Source organism: Patiria miniata, unplaced genomic scaffold (genome assembly GCF_015706575.1).
Source record: "Patiria miniata isolate m_02_andy unplaced genomic scaffold, ASM1570657v1 HiC_scaffold_7, whole genome shotgun sequence".
NCBI lineage: Eukaryota > Metazoa > Echinodermata > Asteroidea > Valvatida > Asterinidae > Patiria > Patiria miniata.
This window is the reverse complement of record NW_024037074.1, coordinates 34,949,318-34,968,311: the sequence shown is the minus strand read 5'-3', so window position 1 is coordinate 34,968,311 and position 18,994 is coordinate 34,949,318. Positions and strand designations below refer to the sequence as shown.

The 18,994-nt window shown below is 41.4% G+C and overlaps 1 protein-coding gene across 1 annotated transcript; it reads right to left on the bottom strand.

Annotated features, from left to right (window-relative positions):
- Positions 1-647: 647 nt before the first annotated feature.
- Positions 648-18,886, bottom strand: LOC119745989 (very-long-chain (3R)-3-hydroxyacyl-CoA dehydratase-like). Its single transcript, XM_038222730.1, has 11 exons — positions 18,672-18,886; positions 15,061-15,103; positions 14,191-14,264; positions 12,328-12,501; positions 9,699-9,759; positions 8,837-8,947; positions 7,785-7,912; positions 6,121-6,233; positions 4,037-4,143; positions 2,137-2,268; positions 648-1,385 (listed from the first exon to the last, which is right to left on the bottom strand). The coding sequence occupies exons 1-11, from the start codon at positions 18,759-18,761 to the stop codon at positions 1,303-1,305; spliced, it is 1,116 nt and encodes a 371-aa protein (XP_038078658.1). The 5' UTR covers positions 18,762-18,886; the 3' UTR covers positions 648-1,302.
- Positions 18,887-18,994: the final 108 nt, after the last annotated feature.

The window sequence follows — 18,994 nt, the reverse complement described above, 5'->3', positions numbered from 1 at the left end:
TATTTTTTTGTACAGCGGCCGCCGCTTATGCCGCCAGATAATAAGTGGCGGCCGCCACATAAGTCGTCATAATAAGTGGCGGCCGCTGTACAAAAAAAATATATTCACACTCATTGAGTGGCACTATCCGTCTTCCGTAAGTTTGCTACTTTTAAGCTCTGATGTACATGGTATTTGCTCAAGATATTTTGGAGCGAAGTTGATTCCACGGGCTCTTTACGTGGGCCTAGATATCTACAGACAACCACAACCGTCAGCTAACCACGGGATCCGTGAGCTAACGTACCAACCATTCTAGTACACTAACAGGATATGATTCCAAGTTAAATCAATATTGTCAGGATACGGGTTTTCCCCCCAAATTGGTAATGTTCGGGATTCGGGGAAATGGTCTCACAATATGGTTGAAAGCGAAAGTGAATTTGACACCCAGGTTACAGTCAAGGCCTTTTTACTGGTGGGGGAAATATACATGCCCACCCGTATTAAGTATTTATGAACGTAACAGTACTTAAATTGTGTTTTCACAGGGAAACAGGAGACGAGTGTGCATCAAAATTGAACCGAGGAATAACCAACTTCACAAAAAACCTTCAAGATTGCGAATTAAAAAAGGTATAAATTTACCAACAACATGTTAAAAATCATCCAGAGCAAGCACAATACACTGGCAACAGAATCATTTTAATAACGGGGTCATCTTTTTGCTGTTTCTTTTTGCAAAAGGAAGCACAGCTTGGAATTAATCAAATTCAACATTCAATTGAAGGAATCAAAACAAATACTCTGAATTTATTTTTAAAACACCTAAATATTGATGACTTTTTGAATTAGGGCCCCCAAAAAAGAACTGTATCTTGTACGATGGAAATCTTTTGGTATTGATGTCAATTTCAGTTCTGTGTTTTGCCCACAGTTTAGGCCTTCACTCACCCCCCCCCCCCCCATATCAACCCCCAGTTTCCTGAAAGCTAGATCCGTCCCTGCCAGAGTTAAAATATTTAAGAGATCTTTTTGTCTATTTGAATGTCTTCATTAGAAATGTATCAACAAACTGCTTGAATAAATTTGGCAATGAAGCATGCATCTTAATTTAATCTCAGTACTTGTACAAACACCTTTTTCATTAAAACAACTCAATTTGTTGAAATGAAATGCTATGTCACACACATGTTTGTGACTTAATACAACATTTCGAACTGCCAATGAGTTTTTGTTCCTCTTCAAATTTTACAAAAGTTAGACACTCGTTTAAAAATTATGATTTTGAACTATTTCGTCAATCGCTAGTAGCCAGTTTCTTCACTGACTTTTGACCTTTTTCTTCTGTGAGCCGAGACGTTTCTTGCGTTGCCTCCACATGTGACTCAGCAGAAAGGGCCCACCTTGAGAAAAAGACAAAAAACCTCCAAAATCAATCTTAGAATAGCAAAGTACCTGTGGTGAATTTGTGCCCTTTAAAGACGCATTCCAATGCTATTTTAAGTTTCTCCTCCAAAAACGATTCGTTTTTTCATATTGCTATTTTCCTAAAAATATCAAAGTTATTCACTTTTGAATGAAACATCAAATGAAAATAAACAATCCATATCCGTTTAGTTAGAACAGTTGTCACATTTACCTACGGAACAGTTTTACCACAGTGGGGTGCTGTGGTCCAATGGTTACGGTGTTCGACTCGTGTGCCGTGGTGCATGGGTTCGAATCCTGACCATGGGAACATGGTGCTTGTGCTCTTGAGCAAGGCACTTTACCACTATGGCTTCGTCCTTCGGAAGGGATGCAGAGCCGTAGGTCCCGTGTGTTGTGTAATGCAAGTCAAAGAACTAGTAACACTTATCGCTAAGAGAACGGGTTTGCCCCCGTGTTTCTGGCAGTGGCTGCAATATGCGCCGCAGCACCTTGTATACCCTTATAAAGGTGCTACATAATGGGTCTCATATTTCTCATAAACTTCATTTACCTGCTATTAATAATAGACATTATTTCCAACGCCTTGAGTCCCTAATTGTTGGTAGATACATGCGCTATATAAGACTCCAGTATTATCCTCCCAGTTTAAGTGGCAAGATTTATCATTTGGAAATTCTACCATCATACAGTATTCTGTTAAAAACGGGAGCAATACCTACTCACCTGTAGCAATAAACCCTAGATGTACATACAGGTAATATTCAAAACTGAAAGCCATGTTGACCGAGTTGGGCAGAGTCAGAGAAAACATGCCAGTGTCCCTGAAATACGGGATTGCGATGAACGTCACTATGGCTGCAAACAGAAAATATAATGTTGCAATGTAAAAACAATGCCAGTTTATAGCAATAAAGTGACAGACGCACCATATGGGTGAGCATGGGATCAATGATTTCATGTTAGATTTTGAATTTCGAATGTTCAGAGAACAAGTGGAAAACTTTATGAGCCAACAAAAGGGACAAATAAGTTCTGTGGTTGGTTGGTGATGATAAATCCTTAAAAGTCGGAATGTCTTCACAACTGTTCAAATTGGGAACTTGTAGGGGTTAGGCAGCGTTGGGAGGGAGGGGGCAGGGCAGTTGCCCCCCCCCCAACTTCCCCCCCCCCCCCCCGCCATTTCCACACTAGTCCCTTAAATTTGTCCTTCGATATTGAAAACAATGGCTGTTTGTATAGGCGACAGCCATTTTCTGCTGTGGCGCCATGCTCGTACGAGTTGCACTCAGGAAGTACACACTCCGGGTTCCCTCGACCAAAAGGCTTTTTAATACCAAAATGTGCATGCGCCTCGTCTTTAGGAACGCATGCGACATGAGCGTTTGCCTTTAGTGAAGTCCCACGCGCTTACCCGGACACGTGATGCACCCCGGATGCTGACACGTAAAAAGACTAGGACGAGCGGCGTAGCCGCGAGGGCCTTTACCATCTCATGGAGAACGCTTATTTTTTTTTTTACATTTGTCTACCAATTTGGTAGACATGCATAATGCATTACCCGTTGTGAATTGACCAATGAAAATGCAGAATTACTATCGTAAATCAGCCATCGTCTGGCGCCAGACAGCACGCGCGCCATGGCCCGCGTGCAGTTGATGGTAACCGCAAACCACCGTTAGATGATTGGTTTATATTGCTTGATTTATATTACGTGAATAAATGAATAAGTGATTAGTGTCACGAGATAGTAAAGGCCCTCGCAGCTCGCCGCTCGTGCTAGTCTTTTTACGTGCCAGCATCCAGGGTACGTTACGTGTCCGGATGGTCCAGGTATAGGCGAATGGGACTTGACTAAAGGCTACATGAGCGTCAGCGTGGCAACCACCTCAAAAATGGATTCTACTTTCGCTCGGTGAATTCCAGTACATGTACACAAAAGCAGGTTGTCTCAGTGTAGGGTGGGAAGGGATTTTGCAACTGCAGCGCACCTTTGTGTTTGCAATTTGTTTTGAGTTGGACACATCTCTGCTGAAGGGTTGTCGCATGACGCTGACGATAGTCGCCCAAACAATGCCTTTGTTATAGTTCATTTGAATACAGTGAGTTGACGTGTCATTGGACGAGGCCTGATTGACTTGTGATGGACTTGACTACATACACTCAGACTAGGGCGTTGAAGCGACATCAACAGAATAACATCTAAAAAAAAAGGTTCTGTGACTCTCTGATTTCTTGATCTGTATGACCTTTAACCCTTACCCTACTAGACCCTCCAACGCATGCCAATATGTGCCTCAAGAAAATCTCCTATGTTTTTTGCATGGCCCTCCAATATCTGCCATGTCATTTCAAGGGTAACTGGACAGGCACTCCAATACATGCCACAGAGAACAATGAGAGTCCTCTGATAACAAAGTGAGTGCCCCCAGCTGGTCAGTATCAGGCACCCTCCAGGGCCTCCAACTCCTGCCAATTGGAGCCTTCACTGTTAAGACAAACTATCTGCCAATAAACTGCAGCTGGAGGGCATTGGCATAACCAACTGACATGCAGTAAACTACCCTCAGAGAGTAAGGGTTAGTTGACATGACAAATGACCTAAATGACCTATATGACATTATACCTTCCGACAATAATCCAAGCGGGTACAGTGGCATCCACATGGTGTATCGCAGCCATGATATGACCTCACTGTCATAGTTCAAAGTTGCGCATATGTAGAATGGGTATCTGAAATCAAAATTATCAAAACAGACATACTCATTTTCTGTATTGATAATATACCAATTCATTAAGCCCCCCCCCCCCCCCCCCCCCCGACTGCACATATGGATAACGTCGGACCACGTGATGTACAAGGTCGTTAAGGTGGTGGTACCTTAGTTTGGTCTTTAATTGTTTTCTACTCATTAGATGTCACATAATAGTGATGAACAGGGTGAGTAAAAAAAAATGGAAAACCTGAACCTCAAAAAATATAATTCATATTTAAAAAAATATGTAGCACCAAAAATAATAAAGACTGGAAAGCCAATTTCATAAACTACTTTTAGATGAAAAAATTACTTAAAATGCTCAATTCATTCAAAGCATATCACCATTTTAAACACAATGACCCTAAAACCTCTTTCGTCCAAAAATGCGATTTCATGAATCGTCATCGCAATTGTCTTCAAACATCACCCGCGATAAAACCTCAGTTTAAAAGTTGAAAATATTCAACAAAGTCGTTTTGAAGACCCATCTTTTGCAAAAAAAGTGGATTTTATAAATCATATCTATTGCCTAAGTAGGGTTGTAAATAAAGATATTGTGTACTACAGTTGTTGACAGTTGTTGAAACAAGTATTCTGTGTCATTTTCTTTGTTGTTCCAAACAGTCAGAACACACAATAAATGGCATTTTTTTTAGGAAACAGGTTTTAGGGTCATTGCGTTTAAATGGTGATATTCTTTAACAGATTGAACAATTTCAGTAATTTTTTTAATCTAAAAGTAGTTTCTGAAATTGGCTTTCCAATCGTTATTATTTTTGGTGCTACATATTTTTTTAAATATGAAATATATTTTTGGGGGTTTGGGTTCCGCTTTTTGGACTCACCCTGTATAACATTCACTTTTCCAACAGCAGCTCATAAAAATGTCTGACATGTACTTCCGAATTTAAGGAATTGCCCTACAGTAAAACCAGCAACTACAAGGCACATTATTTTTGAGGTATCACAATTATAATCATCCACTATTATCGATGCTCAAGGAGCAGGCTACATCATCATTACCCCTGCTCACTGGAACAATGCAACGTTCCAAAGACAATCTCAGCTCCCTGGGGAGTACACAGCTGGGTGCTGCCATTTTGGCAAAAAGTAGCTAACATCAATCACGGCCATCTCTGTAGGAGAACTGCAACTGCGTATTTTACGCAATCAAGCACGCATTGCGTAGTATTGAAAATGTTCCAAACACGCGCGCTTGTTGCTCGAAATGTGTTCGAAATACAACGCAGCCGATGCGCGTTGTGCAAGTTGACACTGAAAATGCCAATGCACATGATGTCTATAGGAAATGACGCCATTTGAACGAGACCTATAACCATCTCTGCCCTCAAAGGTACCCATTTACTCCTGGGTGGAGAGAAGCAATGAGTGACAAAGTGCCTTGCCCAAGGGCACTGCACCATAACCTCAGGCTGGAGTCAAACCTGCAACCTGCAGAATTACCCACAGACCATGAGCTCAATGCTCCAGACCAGAATGTCACGGCACACCAATAACACAATGTGCAAGGAGCTGTTAACCCATTAGTCCATGTACTGCCCCAAACCACTCTGGTTTGATGGCTTCTTCATGGAATCAATACAATGTAATACAATTTTAATACAATGAAGTACAAGTGCTAATGAGTTTAACAAAAGAACAATCCATTAATCCCCACCCCAGTAATGACCTATCAAAGTAATGACAGTGCAACCAAATATCTCAGATAGGCCTGACATGTGCGCACTTAGGCCTGACTTGCCAAATTTTGCCCACGCCAATTGTATCTTGTGGAATTCTGAAGAACTTTGTCTGATCCTCTAGCACTTGAATAGTAATAACACGAAACATGCAATCCTCCTGATATATTCACAGACTCATGGATGAATTTTTTTTATATCCTGTATTTTTCCATTAATTATTGAATAAAGCCTGAATCTTGCCAACTTACCTCACGACCTCTATGGTGCTCCATATCAGAAACAGATAGCACACAATGGGTTCCCCATGGATGTCTTCATTAGGCATGATAACCATGAACAGCAGAAGGTCGCGACCTATGACCTTTAACAAAACAATGATATCAAAATCACTGACCTTCATTTTCAAGAAACTCAATAGTACATAGAATTAGATGGTACGATGTGGACCATCACAAGAGTATTATGTGAAGAACATGTGTCTGGTTCAAGTGCGGCTGCACCACCCCTCGCACGTTTTGCCTTTTTTTTTTTTAAATGCAAGCGCCAGCACCCCATATAAAGAAACAAATAACGCTACTTATTGTCCGATGGTGTCAAATAACATCAAGTTTGAAGACTGCGTCTGTAAGTCACATGGTTTCAATTCCCCCCCCCCCCCCCCCTCCCCAACAGACTTAATTCCTGGCTACCTTTGAGCACAGGGTGATCTGTTGGCAAGTTTGTTGTCATACCCCAAAATTGATTTGGCATCAAATCTTGATGCAGCGCGTGATGTAGATCGTTCGTATATCGGCAACCATATATGGAAGACTGGGGCAAACCGGTCAAAAAGTGACATACATTAATGTATGGCGTAACAGGCATGCACTCACTATGCAGTCCTAACCTCCCCTAAAGCTACAAAACATTACTAACAGTAATTTCTAGTATGCAGTACTCTAGCCAATTATTGTCCAGTATTTGTAGTGGGTTTTTAGCATTTGGTACTTCACCCCAACAAATTAACTAGTATTCTGTGGCACTTAGTACTTCATAACAACATACTTTAGTAGTATATTCCTATCACTTGTAGCATAAATTCTGTGGAAGTTGGGGCCAAATTTGTTATGGTATCAGGTTGTCAATGAAATAAGAAGACCCCTTATCTAGACAGAATACTAATATAAAACGAATTAACAAAAACTAATGACCAGTGTTGTAGTCAAGGTACTTGACATGGATCACAACTTTATAATTTTAATGTATCTGGTGATTTTTATGTATCTGGTGATTTTAATGTATTTTGAATCAACACTTGTTTAATATACCTAATTTTAATTTCTGCATATATTTTAAAATAAAGTTTGCGCTTACTAAATTGAAGTTTTATTATTAAGTTTGGTCGTAAGCCAATTTGCATGTTCAGTAACAACTAACAAGGCACTAACAACTACAAATGAATGCCTTAACATTCACAGTTGGTTTAAATAGCTTGGGAATTGACATTGGACAGGATGACCTGTGAGGACTTGTGAGGACTTGTATAGACTTGTGAGGACTTATATGGACTTGTGAGGACTTGTATGGACTTGTGAGGACTTATGAGGACTTGTATGGACTTGTGAGGACTTGTATGGACTTGTGAGGACTTATGAGGACTTGTGATATGGATATGTATGTATATGGACTTGATATGTATATGGACTTGTGAGGACTTGTATGTATGGACTTGTAAGGACTTGTGAGGACTTGTATGGACTTGTGAGGACTTATATGGACTTGTGAGGACTTATATGGACTTGTGAGGACTTGTATGGACTTGTGAGGACTTGTATGGACTTGTGAGGACTTGTGCTAGACTTGCGAGGACTTGTAAGTGACTTGTGATTGATATCAAGTAAGACTCTAACACCATCACTGTTTATGGCCACACCTGCATAAATGGAGCAGCCACACCCGTTTTGACGAGGCCTGTCAGAGGATGAACAATCTCCAGTAGCGCCAGCAGCTGACACACACCGAGAGGATAAAAGGACTTCTCAAATGCGAGAAGCATCTCAGCTAGGAAATGGATAAACAAAAAGACAACAGCAAACTATAAACAGCAGCCAATTTCACCAAACTTTACACAATGGATAACTCCACTTGTGCCACAGTTTATTGCATAAGTTGTGCAACATTCCACCCTGCCCAACATTTCACTTATGACATATTTCACAAAATGTTTGTAGTGCTTAAGTCTTAAAAATTATGGCGTAGCTTCTGCAATAAATTAAAGGTGGCATAAGTTACGGTGTAGTGACTCAAATTGTGATCACGGTGGAGCCTGACATTACTCAACTTATCAAGGTTTTATCAACATGACTCTCACAGCCTCGAACCTGAAGCACTATGAATTGCTAATTGACCTGTGACAGGATTTTTAGAGTTGCCGCAGGATTCTGAAGAACTTCAGACAAAACTGTTTTCAAGCATTTCAAAATGGCGGGCAGAGGTGATTCAATGACTGTTTTGTGACTAAATAGAAATTACAAAAATACATAAACCAGCCACCTCAACTGCTTTTATTATCCTCGTCCAAGATATTTAAAGGTAATATACGATATTTGCTTTGCTGTAATTTTCAGAAAATACCAGATGTGGGGGTTAGTATTCTACAGCAAGTTTTTTGTTCATGGATGCTGGTAAAACCCAGAAACAAAACGATGCTCTTGTGGTCCGGCTCCCTGACTCTACTTCAAACAAAACAGAGCAATTTATAGTCGTCAGGGAACCAGACTAGCTTGCTTGCACCCTTTCATTAATGTGTAACCAATTGTAAACAAAAAGTGCAGTTTTGTATGGAGGATTTTATTCTCTTTCCTAATACCCGCAGGCCCTCATTTTGACCTCTGCCCAGTTCTGTCTCATTCTGCAAGAATGCTTAATAATTTTGTGAATTTTATGCAAAATGAAGGCAATGACATGCATAATGTTTCCACTTACATTTGCCATAGAGAATAAACCAGGAGAAAAGCAGGATAACAATGTAACTGTAGCCGATGAACTGGACCAAGTTATAGATGAACAAGTAACCTCTCTTCAAGTCTGCGTATGCTAGAAATCAAACATAAAATAACAGACTTGACTCCATGAAATATCTACTCCACCTTGAAACCACAAAACAACGGCTCACATAATCATCACTGTTACGCTGATGCTATTTGGTCATGGGGGTGTATGGCCTAGTTGTTAGGGTTCGTGACTCATGATCAGAGATTCAGGGGTTCGAATCCAGCTTGTGGCCTTGGGCAAGCAGCTTCTCCCCCACTTGCCTCTCTCCACCCAGGAGTATGAATGGGTACCGGCATTAGCTGGGGAGTAACCTGCGATGGACTGGCATCCCATCCAGGGTGAACAGAAATATTCTCAGTTGTTTCCTGCCAAGGAAACTGGCTATAAACGCTGGCCCGATGGGCCCCATTGGCTCGTGACAGACTTTACCCCACTTAGTATTTGTTCATTCGAGCCCAAATGACCATTCCCCTTTGTAGAAAAAAATAACACAAAATGAAAGAAAAGGAGAGTCCCCATGCACGTACTGATTCGTTTTTAGGTACTACAAATGTATAGCAATTTGAATTTCCTGGAATATGCAACAACAACTGAGGCAGTTTGCTGAGGCAGTTTGCTGAGGCAGTGTTTGCCTTATTGCTAACACCTTTTTAACATAGGTCACTGCAGAAAATAGTCCAAAGGAAAGTTTCTATTTAGCTGTTTGTCCTCTGTGACATTGACAATATTAACTGTTCACGCCGCTTTGATTTTATTGGGAACATTTTCCTCTGTGTGTGTTGACACTACTCACCTTTTTCTTGGGCCTCCATGATGTCTTTCTCAATGCGTTTCAGCTGCTCACGTTGCTCAAGCTACAGAAATAGAGTCAAGAACTTATGTAGTAAAATATCGTTATACTATCAAATGTCAGGGACACTCAAGGGCATCGCTGTTGTGGTGGCTGGGAGTGGAGTCGGGGTCGAGGTGGGGAGGGTGTTGATGTCACACCTCCTCCCTCCCCCCCCCCCCCATTAATTTGTACTTTTACGAAAAATCATTCTGGCCTTTAATGTTATGTTTGCTGGCATTTAAGCCGCAATGAATAGTGCCACCTATAGTCTGATGCTATCCAGTCTCTTCTGGTTTGAACAGCACCCAGTCAGATGGTGTCTGGTCTCCCCCCCCCCCCCACCTGGAAAAAAAATTGATCTATTAATTTTGAACAAATAAAAATTGATTAAAAAGATAGAAGAGGTACTATACCCTTACATGGTACTACAACCATCAATTTATAGGTTTGAATACATATTTAAATTAATATCTCTTTTTTTCCCCGTATCAATAGTAATTAGTGATTTTTATAATGAACAACACAAAGGCTGAGGAATGCACACACACAAATCAAATCATGTCATAAAATGTGCATGAAATTTGTATACAAATCAAAGGTACATGTAGGTACACATATACAACAGAAACATTTTGTTTTGAGTACCTGCAACTGAATTGAATCAAGCAATGTTAGGTTTTTCTTAAGACAACTTACGTATAGCCATAAAACAGTGTAAATATGTTGCTGTAGAAATGTACATGTACTGTACATGTACATGTACGTAACATGAACACTATAGTATAGTGTGCATTTGCTTAAAAGTACATAATACATACAAAGGTTGATCTTATCTTAAAACAATCTGCCTTATCATTTTTGTCATGGAATTTGGTCCCTGTAATCTACGCAAGTCTTTTGACCATTGATCCCATGTACCCTGGACAAAAGTTGGCGTCATCTGTGCAATACAGAAGTATGCCCCACTCCCACGAACAACACAGACATTGCAATGCCAATGTCTGGCAATCATCTGCAAATGCTTAATAGGAAATGCTTGCACTGTTTGGCTGAAAGAAACACACCCTCTTTTTTCCAGTTGTGAAAAAAAAATGAACAAGGGGGCTGGCTGCTGATAATGGACAAACGTCCCTCTCAGGCTGACAAATTCAACAAAGCCACCCCAGCAGTCAAAATCAATCATGTGACCGTTTCTAAAGGCTAGGCCAAAAAAAATAATAATTTCTGCTTCCGATTACATGGCTTTTGAAAATAGGGTAGGTAGGAAGGGATTTTTTTAATTTTTTTTTTTTGCATTTTTTTTTGTGTTGATCATATGTAGTTGTCTGCGTGTAGTCAAGGGTAAAAGGTAGTAATTGATGGTTTCGAGTTTTTTTCCCCTCATTTTTCCCAAATAAAATTAGGATACGGGCTGTCAAAATAGGGTAGGTAGGGTGACCGGAAGCAGAACTATTATTTTTTGGCCTTAAGAGCTCCCTGTTTACATATTAAGCAGGATTGACTGGCTGCGACTGTTTATGTAACTTGATATAGCTATGCTTTGACTGTAGGTGATTGGTAAGCCGGCTGTACCTACCAGTTGCTTTCTTTTGTCTGTTGATGGAATTCGACTAGTCATATTGGTTACAAAACTAGTGATCTGACTGTTGGGGACTAGCCTGTGTATCAAGGCATGGAAGGGGAACAGGATTGATTTTTTTACTGTTGGTGACTATTCAGGAAGCAGGAACTTTAACAACAGACCACACATTAATAAATATGTTACTGAAGCAAAAGATTTCTTCATCACACTTGTAATTTTGCTATCACGAACAAGCAATCACAGTGCATGAACATGTGAAGTAGCATATTCTGTCCCATCTAGGGCATTCTGTGCCATTGTGCTATGATCACACTGGCTCTTGGGAAGGGGAAGTGTGGGGAGGGGCAAGGGACAAGGGGGAAGGGGGGGGGAGTGAGGGAGCGGTGGAGCATTAATTTCTTATCTTTATAACTGTCAAAATTAAGTTTCAAGTACTTTTCACTAGCTCATGGTTTTCCATGTGCTGTGAGCATGTTTAGATTTCTTGCTTTGCACATTTGCACCGTAAGCATTCCAAAAGTCCAGGCCAAAAATAGAGTCCACTTATGACAAATTTGACCTCTCAAACCAGGCTGGCCACAGGCCTGTAGCAGGAACGCTAAATGAAAAAGTTCGGGGGCACTTCATGCAGAATTTCAGAAGGAATTTCATGAAAACAGAAGGCATGACATATTAATGAAATTCATGCTGAACAATTTTAGAAGGGAGTTTGAAAAAAAAATATGATGTACAAATCAAGAAAAAGAGCAACATTAAATTTCCTTTTAGAAGATGGAAAAAACAACAACACAACAAGCTTTAAATACAAAACAGAAAGACAGGGTGGATAAATCAGACATGCAAGTAGGAATTTAGAAAAAAAACGAAGAAACTCCAAACCAGACAAGACTATGTACAGTATTTTTTAATTTGTAACGGCAAACATAAGTTATACAAAACCAGGAAATCAGCGGATCCAAGGAAAAGTTGCATGCCCGATAAATAATGCATAAAGTTCCTTTTACTGACCACTTGTGTTTGCTGTTCATCCTCTTCGCTGTCGTCCATCGTCCACTTGTCAAAGTCCAGACGCAGCCAGGCAGGTTTCAGCTTCTTATAGGTCACTCGGGGCCAAGGGTCGTTGACCTCTGCCTTGACAAGGTTGATCTCAACATTGCGGTCGGAAATCCGGTAGGTGCTCTCCTGAAAATGTGAAAATCGGACAGTCTTTTGCATTTTAAAACCCTTCAAGTTTCGCATCCACTAATTTTCCCATGAAGTCAACACTTCAACATCCTTTGAGGTAATCTTCTGTGGAGTATGGATAACACTTCAAAACTCTCCACAATTCTTTTGTGTGGTATAAAGCACAAGGCAAGCAAGTGGATTCTATTACGCTTCACTGCCCTCCGCAGCAGTGTGCTACATGTATGTTTTGTGTAGTGACTCTCTCTGTGCGACCCAGTCACTTTAGCAATTCATAACCCGTCACCCGAAGGGTTTTAAAACAGTTGTGCATGTATCTCAGGAGAAGTACTTAAAGAGGTTGTGGAATGCTCGAAGACATTTCCGTCATTTTTCGGGTATATGTAGCCTAAGGTGTGATGAAATAAAAACGACTATTGTGTCTGTCATGAAATGCGTACAAAAGGTACTTTTGAGAGCTGTTTTTCAGGTCCTGTTTCGACCCGAACGTGCAATTTGTGTTAAAGTCATCGTTGGGGGCAGCAAACAAAACATAGTAAATCGTGACGTAATAAACAGGACTCCCGATGCAGCGTAGTATAAACGAGTCCTGTCAGCATGTTTTTGCATAAATTAATAACATATCATCGGGAGAACATCCACTTTCAAAGTAGGGGTGTACATCGGAACTGGGTACCGGAGTACCGACTGCTGATGTCAGGAACCAGTTCCAGATTATGGGATAGGGTACCCGTAACCAACTTTGTACTTAGTAACTTTTCAGACAATGAAAAAGAAAGGTTTTGAATGCCATTTGTGGGGAATATTCAAAATGAAAACAAGGCTACACAGATACCAAAACAGATTTCACTTTTATGTGCATTTTAAAGGGAATGTACATCATTGGCTTTTGCTGTAATTTTCAAAAATGAACTATTTGGGGGGTTAGCATAATAGGTCAGTTACACTGACATGTTTGAAGTTTTGTGTTCGACCACGCTGGAAAAACCAAGAAAAACAAAAAAGTTCAAGTAGTCTGGTTCCCTGACTCCACTACAGATGAAATGGATCAATTTATAGATGCCGGAAAATTGTAAGGTAAGGGAACCACTCTAGCTGGCCTGCACCCGTTCATGAACATGTAACCAATAGCAAACAAAATTTGGACTGAAAAAAGGTAAATTTGGAGCAGTAGTTGAAAAATAGTTAGGTTTTTCCAACGGTGGTTGGCCGACCACTGTTGGAAATGTATACAAAAACACCATTTTCTTGAAAATGACTTCACACCAGGTGCCATAATTTTACAGGATGCTTTAGACTGTCATTTATCAACATCCTAGGAAGGCATTTCGTAAAAACTTGTAGTTTTATTTTTGGATGTTTGCAAATGTTGTATATTCCCTTTAACGCATCACAGATGACACTCGCAAAAACATTGCAGTTTACACCGTAAAGCCATAAAGCTATTCAGACAACTTCTGGGACTTGAATTTCAGGGTTGGGTTTCTTTTACGGGTAACCAGGTACCCGTGTTTTATTTCAATAGGGTACCCGATTCCTAGTACTCCCCTTAAATGCACATTACTATGTCAAAGGGAAGCGAGAGCGGCGAAAAGAGACTACAGCAGGGAAAGCCCTTTAGACCTCACGTGAAATGCATTGTGAATGTCTGTTCATGTTACAGGAATGTTTTCCCAGTATTTGTACCTTCTCATTAACGGGTCCGTAGAAATCCAGTGAGAATCTGTAGGTATGCAGTCCGCCAGCTCCAATGCCTTGCGCTGGAAACATTTAAAATGTAATAACATTTTGGTGTAATGTGTCAAAAGAAAGTTATTACTTTATGTGGTAAGTGGCCAGTATGTGTGACTTGTACACACAGTGATGCACATATCAACTGTCCCCCCCCCCCCAACCCAGGCTGCCCCGCCCATGATGTGGGGATTGTCACTTTTGTTGTGACAAAATCTCCACTATTTCCGCACTAAGTGACAATCTCCAACCTCACTGGTTGCCTGTCCATCTTTTTGGGGGGGGGCACAAAATTTCTTTGCCCCCCCCCCCCCAAATTGTGTTTTGGATCCGCCCTTGCGTGATGATGTGTCACTCATGTGACTATAATTAGTTCTATATCAGTGGTCATTTCATAAAACAGGGCCTTGGCCTTGGCCTTGAGGGTTAAGCCTTGGCCTTGCTTGGCCTCGAGGCTTGAGGGTCAAAGCTTTGGCCTTGAGGGTCAAAGCCTTGGCCTTGGCCTTGGCCTTGAGGGTCAAAGCCTTTGCTCCAATACTGGCGCCAGTAGTTAAAAATGTTTGTGAATGACCCAACAAATCCCCAGCCAGATTTCACAACACACGGGACCTCCGGGTTTACGTCCCACCCAAAGGAAGAAGCAATAATGGTAAAGTGCCTTGCTTAAGGGCACAAGTTTCCAGGCCCGGCTCAAACCCACGCCACTGTTGCCTCTGAAACACCAGAGCATGAGTCCGCTGCATGTGTCCAGTGCTCTTAACCGCTAGCTTTTCAAACATGTTTTTTATTGCCTATAGATCTAAACATTTTGCAGAAGTAGCCTACCTTCAAATTGAAGACTCTCCTCTGTAACATCAATAGAGTGATTCTGCCAAATATTTAAAAAGAAAAATAAAGGCGTGACAATACTTTGCAGGCCACACCTAATGAAACTATGCAAACATTTTATAAACGGGAAAAATGCATGATATGGCCATGGTAGGTTGAACCACCGCCACGGACAATTTGGTGGCGCTATTCTCATGCCCAAAATGACCTACTTTTTTGTGACCGCCTTTTTTAAAAAGGTTTGACATGGAGTATCACATACAGAGATACTTTCGCTTAGCTCCAAACATTAATAAAAGAGAATTGCAGGGTGTAGTTGACCTTAGAAAGTTTGGTTTATTTAAATCACATTGCCAAAAAAAGTTGTGGATTCCCAAAAACAGGGATGCCGTTATTTGTGTGTAAATTTCCCATACGTTTGTACACATAATCAACTGACGAGGTCACATTTATTTCAGCCAAATCGAGCATCATTTTAAGGCAACTTTTAAATTGCAATAATGTCAGAACTGCTTGCCCCATGAAGTTAGGAGACCATTTGTTTAATTGCATTTTGAAAGCTCTTTAAGATTTAGTAAATTCTACAACTATCAAATCAACTTTGAAATTTGATGACTCCTGCACCCGATTTCATCAAACTCTTCGTAACTTACGATGCATCGCAGCGCTGCGACGCGTCGTATCTCTACGTCCTGCGATCCATTTCACTAAACACGTCGTAAGTGCGACGCATCGTAGGTGTATTTATAGCACAACTCGGTGACTGTTTTATGTCTTTATAGCGTACAGTAAATAGTCGTCTGATATTCAACAAAGGGTCGTCGGACCTCAGCTCGAAATTTAAATGTTAAAACGTAAAGCAAAATGGCGGCCGTGCGATGCAATTTTGAAGGAAAACAAGCTCTCATTGGACTGTATACATGTAGCTACTTTGAAATTTCAACTCTGATATTCCGGTCTAATTCATAATCATTCAATGAATTTTCTATTGACAACTTTACACACATTGCCTCGGTATTATAATCTCGTTAATGTAATTTTTGTGGCATAAAACTGGCTTAGAAATGACTCTTCTTATTTTGCGACGACCACTAGACACGTCGTAACTTGCGACGTGTTTTAAGCCGTTGTCAAGGAACTTACAAGAAAATTTAGTGAACTTTAGTGAAATGGAAGATACGACACGTCGCTAGTTGCGACGTGTTACACGTCGTAACTTGAGTTGCGACGCGTCGCAGCGCGTCGTGAAATCGGGTGCTGGCCTACCTAGCCATGGTGTAGCCCCACTAGTGTGGCCGTCGGTATGCTGCGCTGAACCTTTGGCCACACACCGTGGTACCGCGCGCTACTGAGGACGAAGTTTTCATAAAAATTCAGGGCAGTTTCTTACATTCTCAGTTTCTTACTTTCTTATGGTTGTATTCTATGATGTCTCACCTGTCACTTCTGCGACGGCTGTTTTCTGTGCCGTAGATCCTGAATAGAGATCGGTGCACGTGGCCCCCTGACGATAAATGCATGGTACAGGAAACAGCCGTCGCATTTGCAACTCGCGCCCTCGCGCGCTCGACAAGCAATTTGCATACACGCGACGTCACAGCTTGAGGTCATCTCTTGTCCCATTCAAAATGGCTGCCATCACCAGACGTTTCACGAGTGCATATGGACTCCAGAAAGATTGAAGAATATCTCGGAAAATGGAACATCATTAGACCTTTAAGCATCCCAGAAGTGACAGGTGAGACATCATAGAATACAACCATAAGAAAGTAGCTGGAGTTACCCAGCCCTGAGTTTTATCATTGGGTTGTCATCTAGGTGACAACCCAATGATAAAACTCAGGGCTGGGTAACTCCAGCTAATAAGAAAGTAAGAAACTGAGAATGTAAGAAACTGCCCTGAATTTTTATGAAAACTTCGTCCTCAGTAGCGCGCGGTACCACGGTGTGTGGCCAAAGGTTCAGCGCAGCATACCGACGGCTAGCCCCATAAATGTGGCCTATTTACTGGACTGCCTCCGTAAACATAGGCCACACATCCACATGTACAAAAATCGTGTCGACGGAGCCAAATTTTGATTTTCACATTTAGGCTTAGTTTGTAGGGTTTTTTGCTTTAGAAGCATACTCACCCTCTTTACAGGCTAATCAGAAAGTGCTGCCTTTTTCAGATGTCTAATTTTTGTGAAATTTCATGTTGAAATTTTGATACGCAAACGTGTAAAAATGAATCTGGAAATTTCACGAAAAATATACATCTGAAAAAGGCAGCACTTTCTGATTAGCCTATAAAGAGGGTGAGTATGCTTCTAAAGCAAAAAAAACCTACAAACTAAGCCTAAATGTGAAAATCAAAATTTGGCTCCGTCGACACGATTTTTGTACATGTGGATGTGTGGCCTATGTTTACGGAGGCAGTCCAGTAAATAGGCCACATTTATGGGGCTAACCGACGGCCACACTAGTGGGGCTATCCATGGTGCACTACTGGTGATGTCCTTTCTTTCCTCATGTTCCTTTGACATGTTTGAATTATGATCAACAAATTACAAGTTTTAGTATTAATTAAGTACAGACAGTACTAAGTAGGCCTAAGTAGATATATCATCGAACCTCCATTATCTGCGCAGGTAACACTTTGCAACGCGCACGAGTTGCCAGCGCAAATTAAACTAAGCATGGATTGCATTGCTAGGCGAGTGCGTACAAATAGGATCGCGTAGTTTTAAGGGGTCTGACGTAGCCCGACTGCGTCTGGCCGTACAGTACTATCGCAAGCTCTGTAGTACGGCCAGACGCCCGATGCTTCCACAGAGACTGAATTTTGTTGGCCGCCGATGTAGCGATTTTGCTACATCTTTTGATCGCAATTATCTTTTCATCCAGGACACAAATTTCCAAAGTTAAGGTTCGTAGTCGTAGAGCAACTCATACCTTTTCGAAAAAAACGTTGTTTGATCTCAATATTTTCATCCATCTGGCCACAAGACGAATTTCAGTCATCAGATTCCACAAATATCGTCCCCCCATGCGATCCCCCATGCGATTTCAAAATGGCGGCCGCGCTGTAATGATGCAATATGCAGGCGCGCCCGCGCAAACTCATGAATATGCATAACAGTCTGTGACGTATGACCTCGTGTTTTTGGACGTACGGCCCCGCCGCACGCACGTCCAAAAACACGAGGTCATTACGTCACAGACTGTTTATGCATATTCATGAGTTTGCGAGGGCGTGCCTGCATATTGCATACATTACAGCGCGGCCGCCATTTTGAAATCGCATGGGGGATCGCATGGGGGACGATATTTGTGGAATCTGATGACTGAAATTCGTCTTGTGGCCAGATGGATGAAAATATTGAGACCAAACAACCTTTTTTCGAAAAGGTATGAGTTGCTCTACGACTACGAACCTTAACTTTGGAAATTTGTGTCCTGGATGAAAAGATAATCGCGATCGAAAGATGTAGCAAAATCGCTACATCGGCGGCCAACAAAATTCAGTCTCTGTGGAAGCATCGGGCGTCTGGCCGTACTACAGAGCTTGCGATAGTACTGTGCGGCCAGACGCAGTCGGGCTAGGTCTGACGTTGATTAAAACCTACAGTTACATCGCTGACGTCAACACGAAGAGACACTTTCTTGTCAGTTTGTGCCCAGTAAACAGTCGGATGCAGTACAGCTTCTCCGGACATGCTTCAATCTTTCACGAAGACGGGGGGAAAACAAAATTAGGGCCTAGGTCTCATCTAAAATCTAACATTCTTCGTAAAACGCGTGGATCATGGTTGGCCAGAAATCGTCTATGGAGGGCGTGTGATTAAAGCCATGAAAAAAAAGCCCCGTCCGAAACGAAATAAAAAACGGGCCGCTCCCACGATTTAAAAAAATGCTGGGGGGGGGGGGGGGAGAAGGGAGAATTTTAATT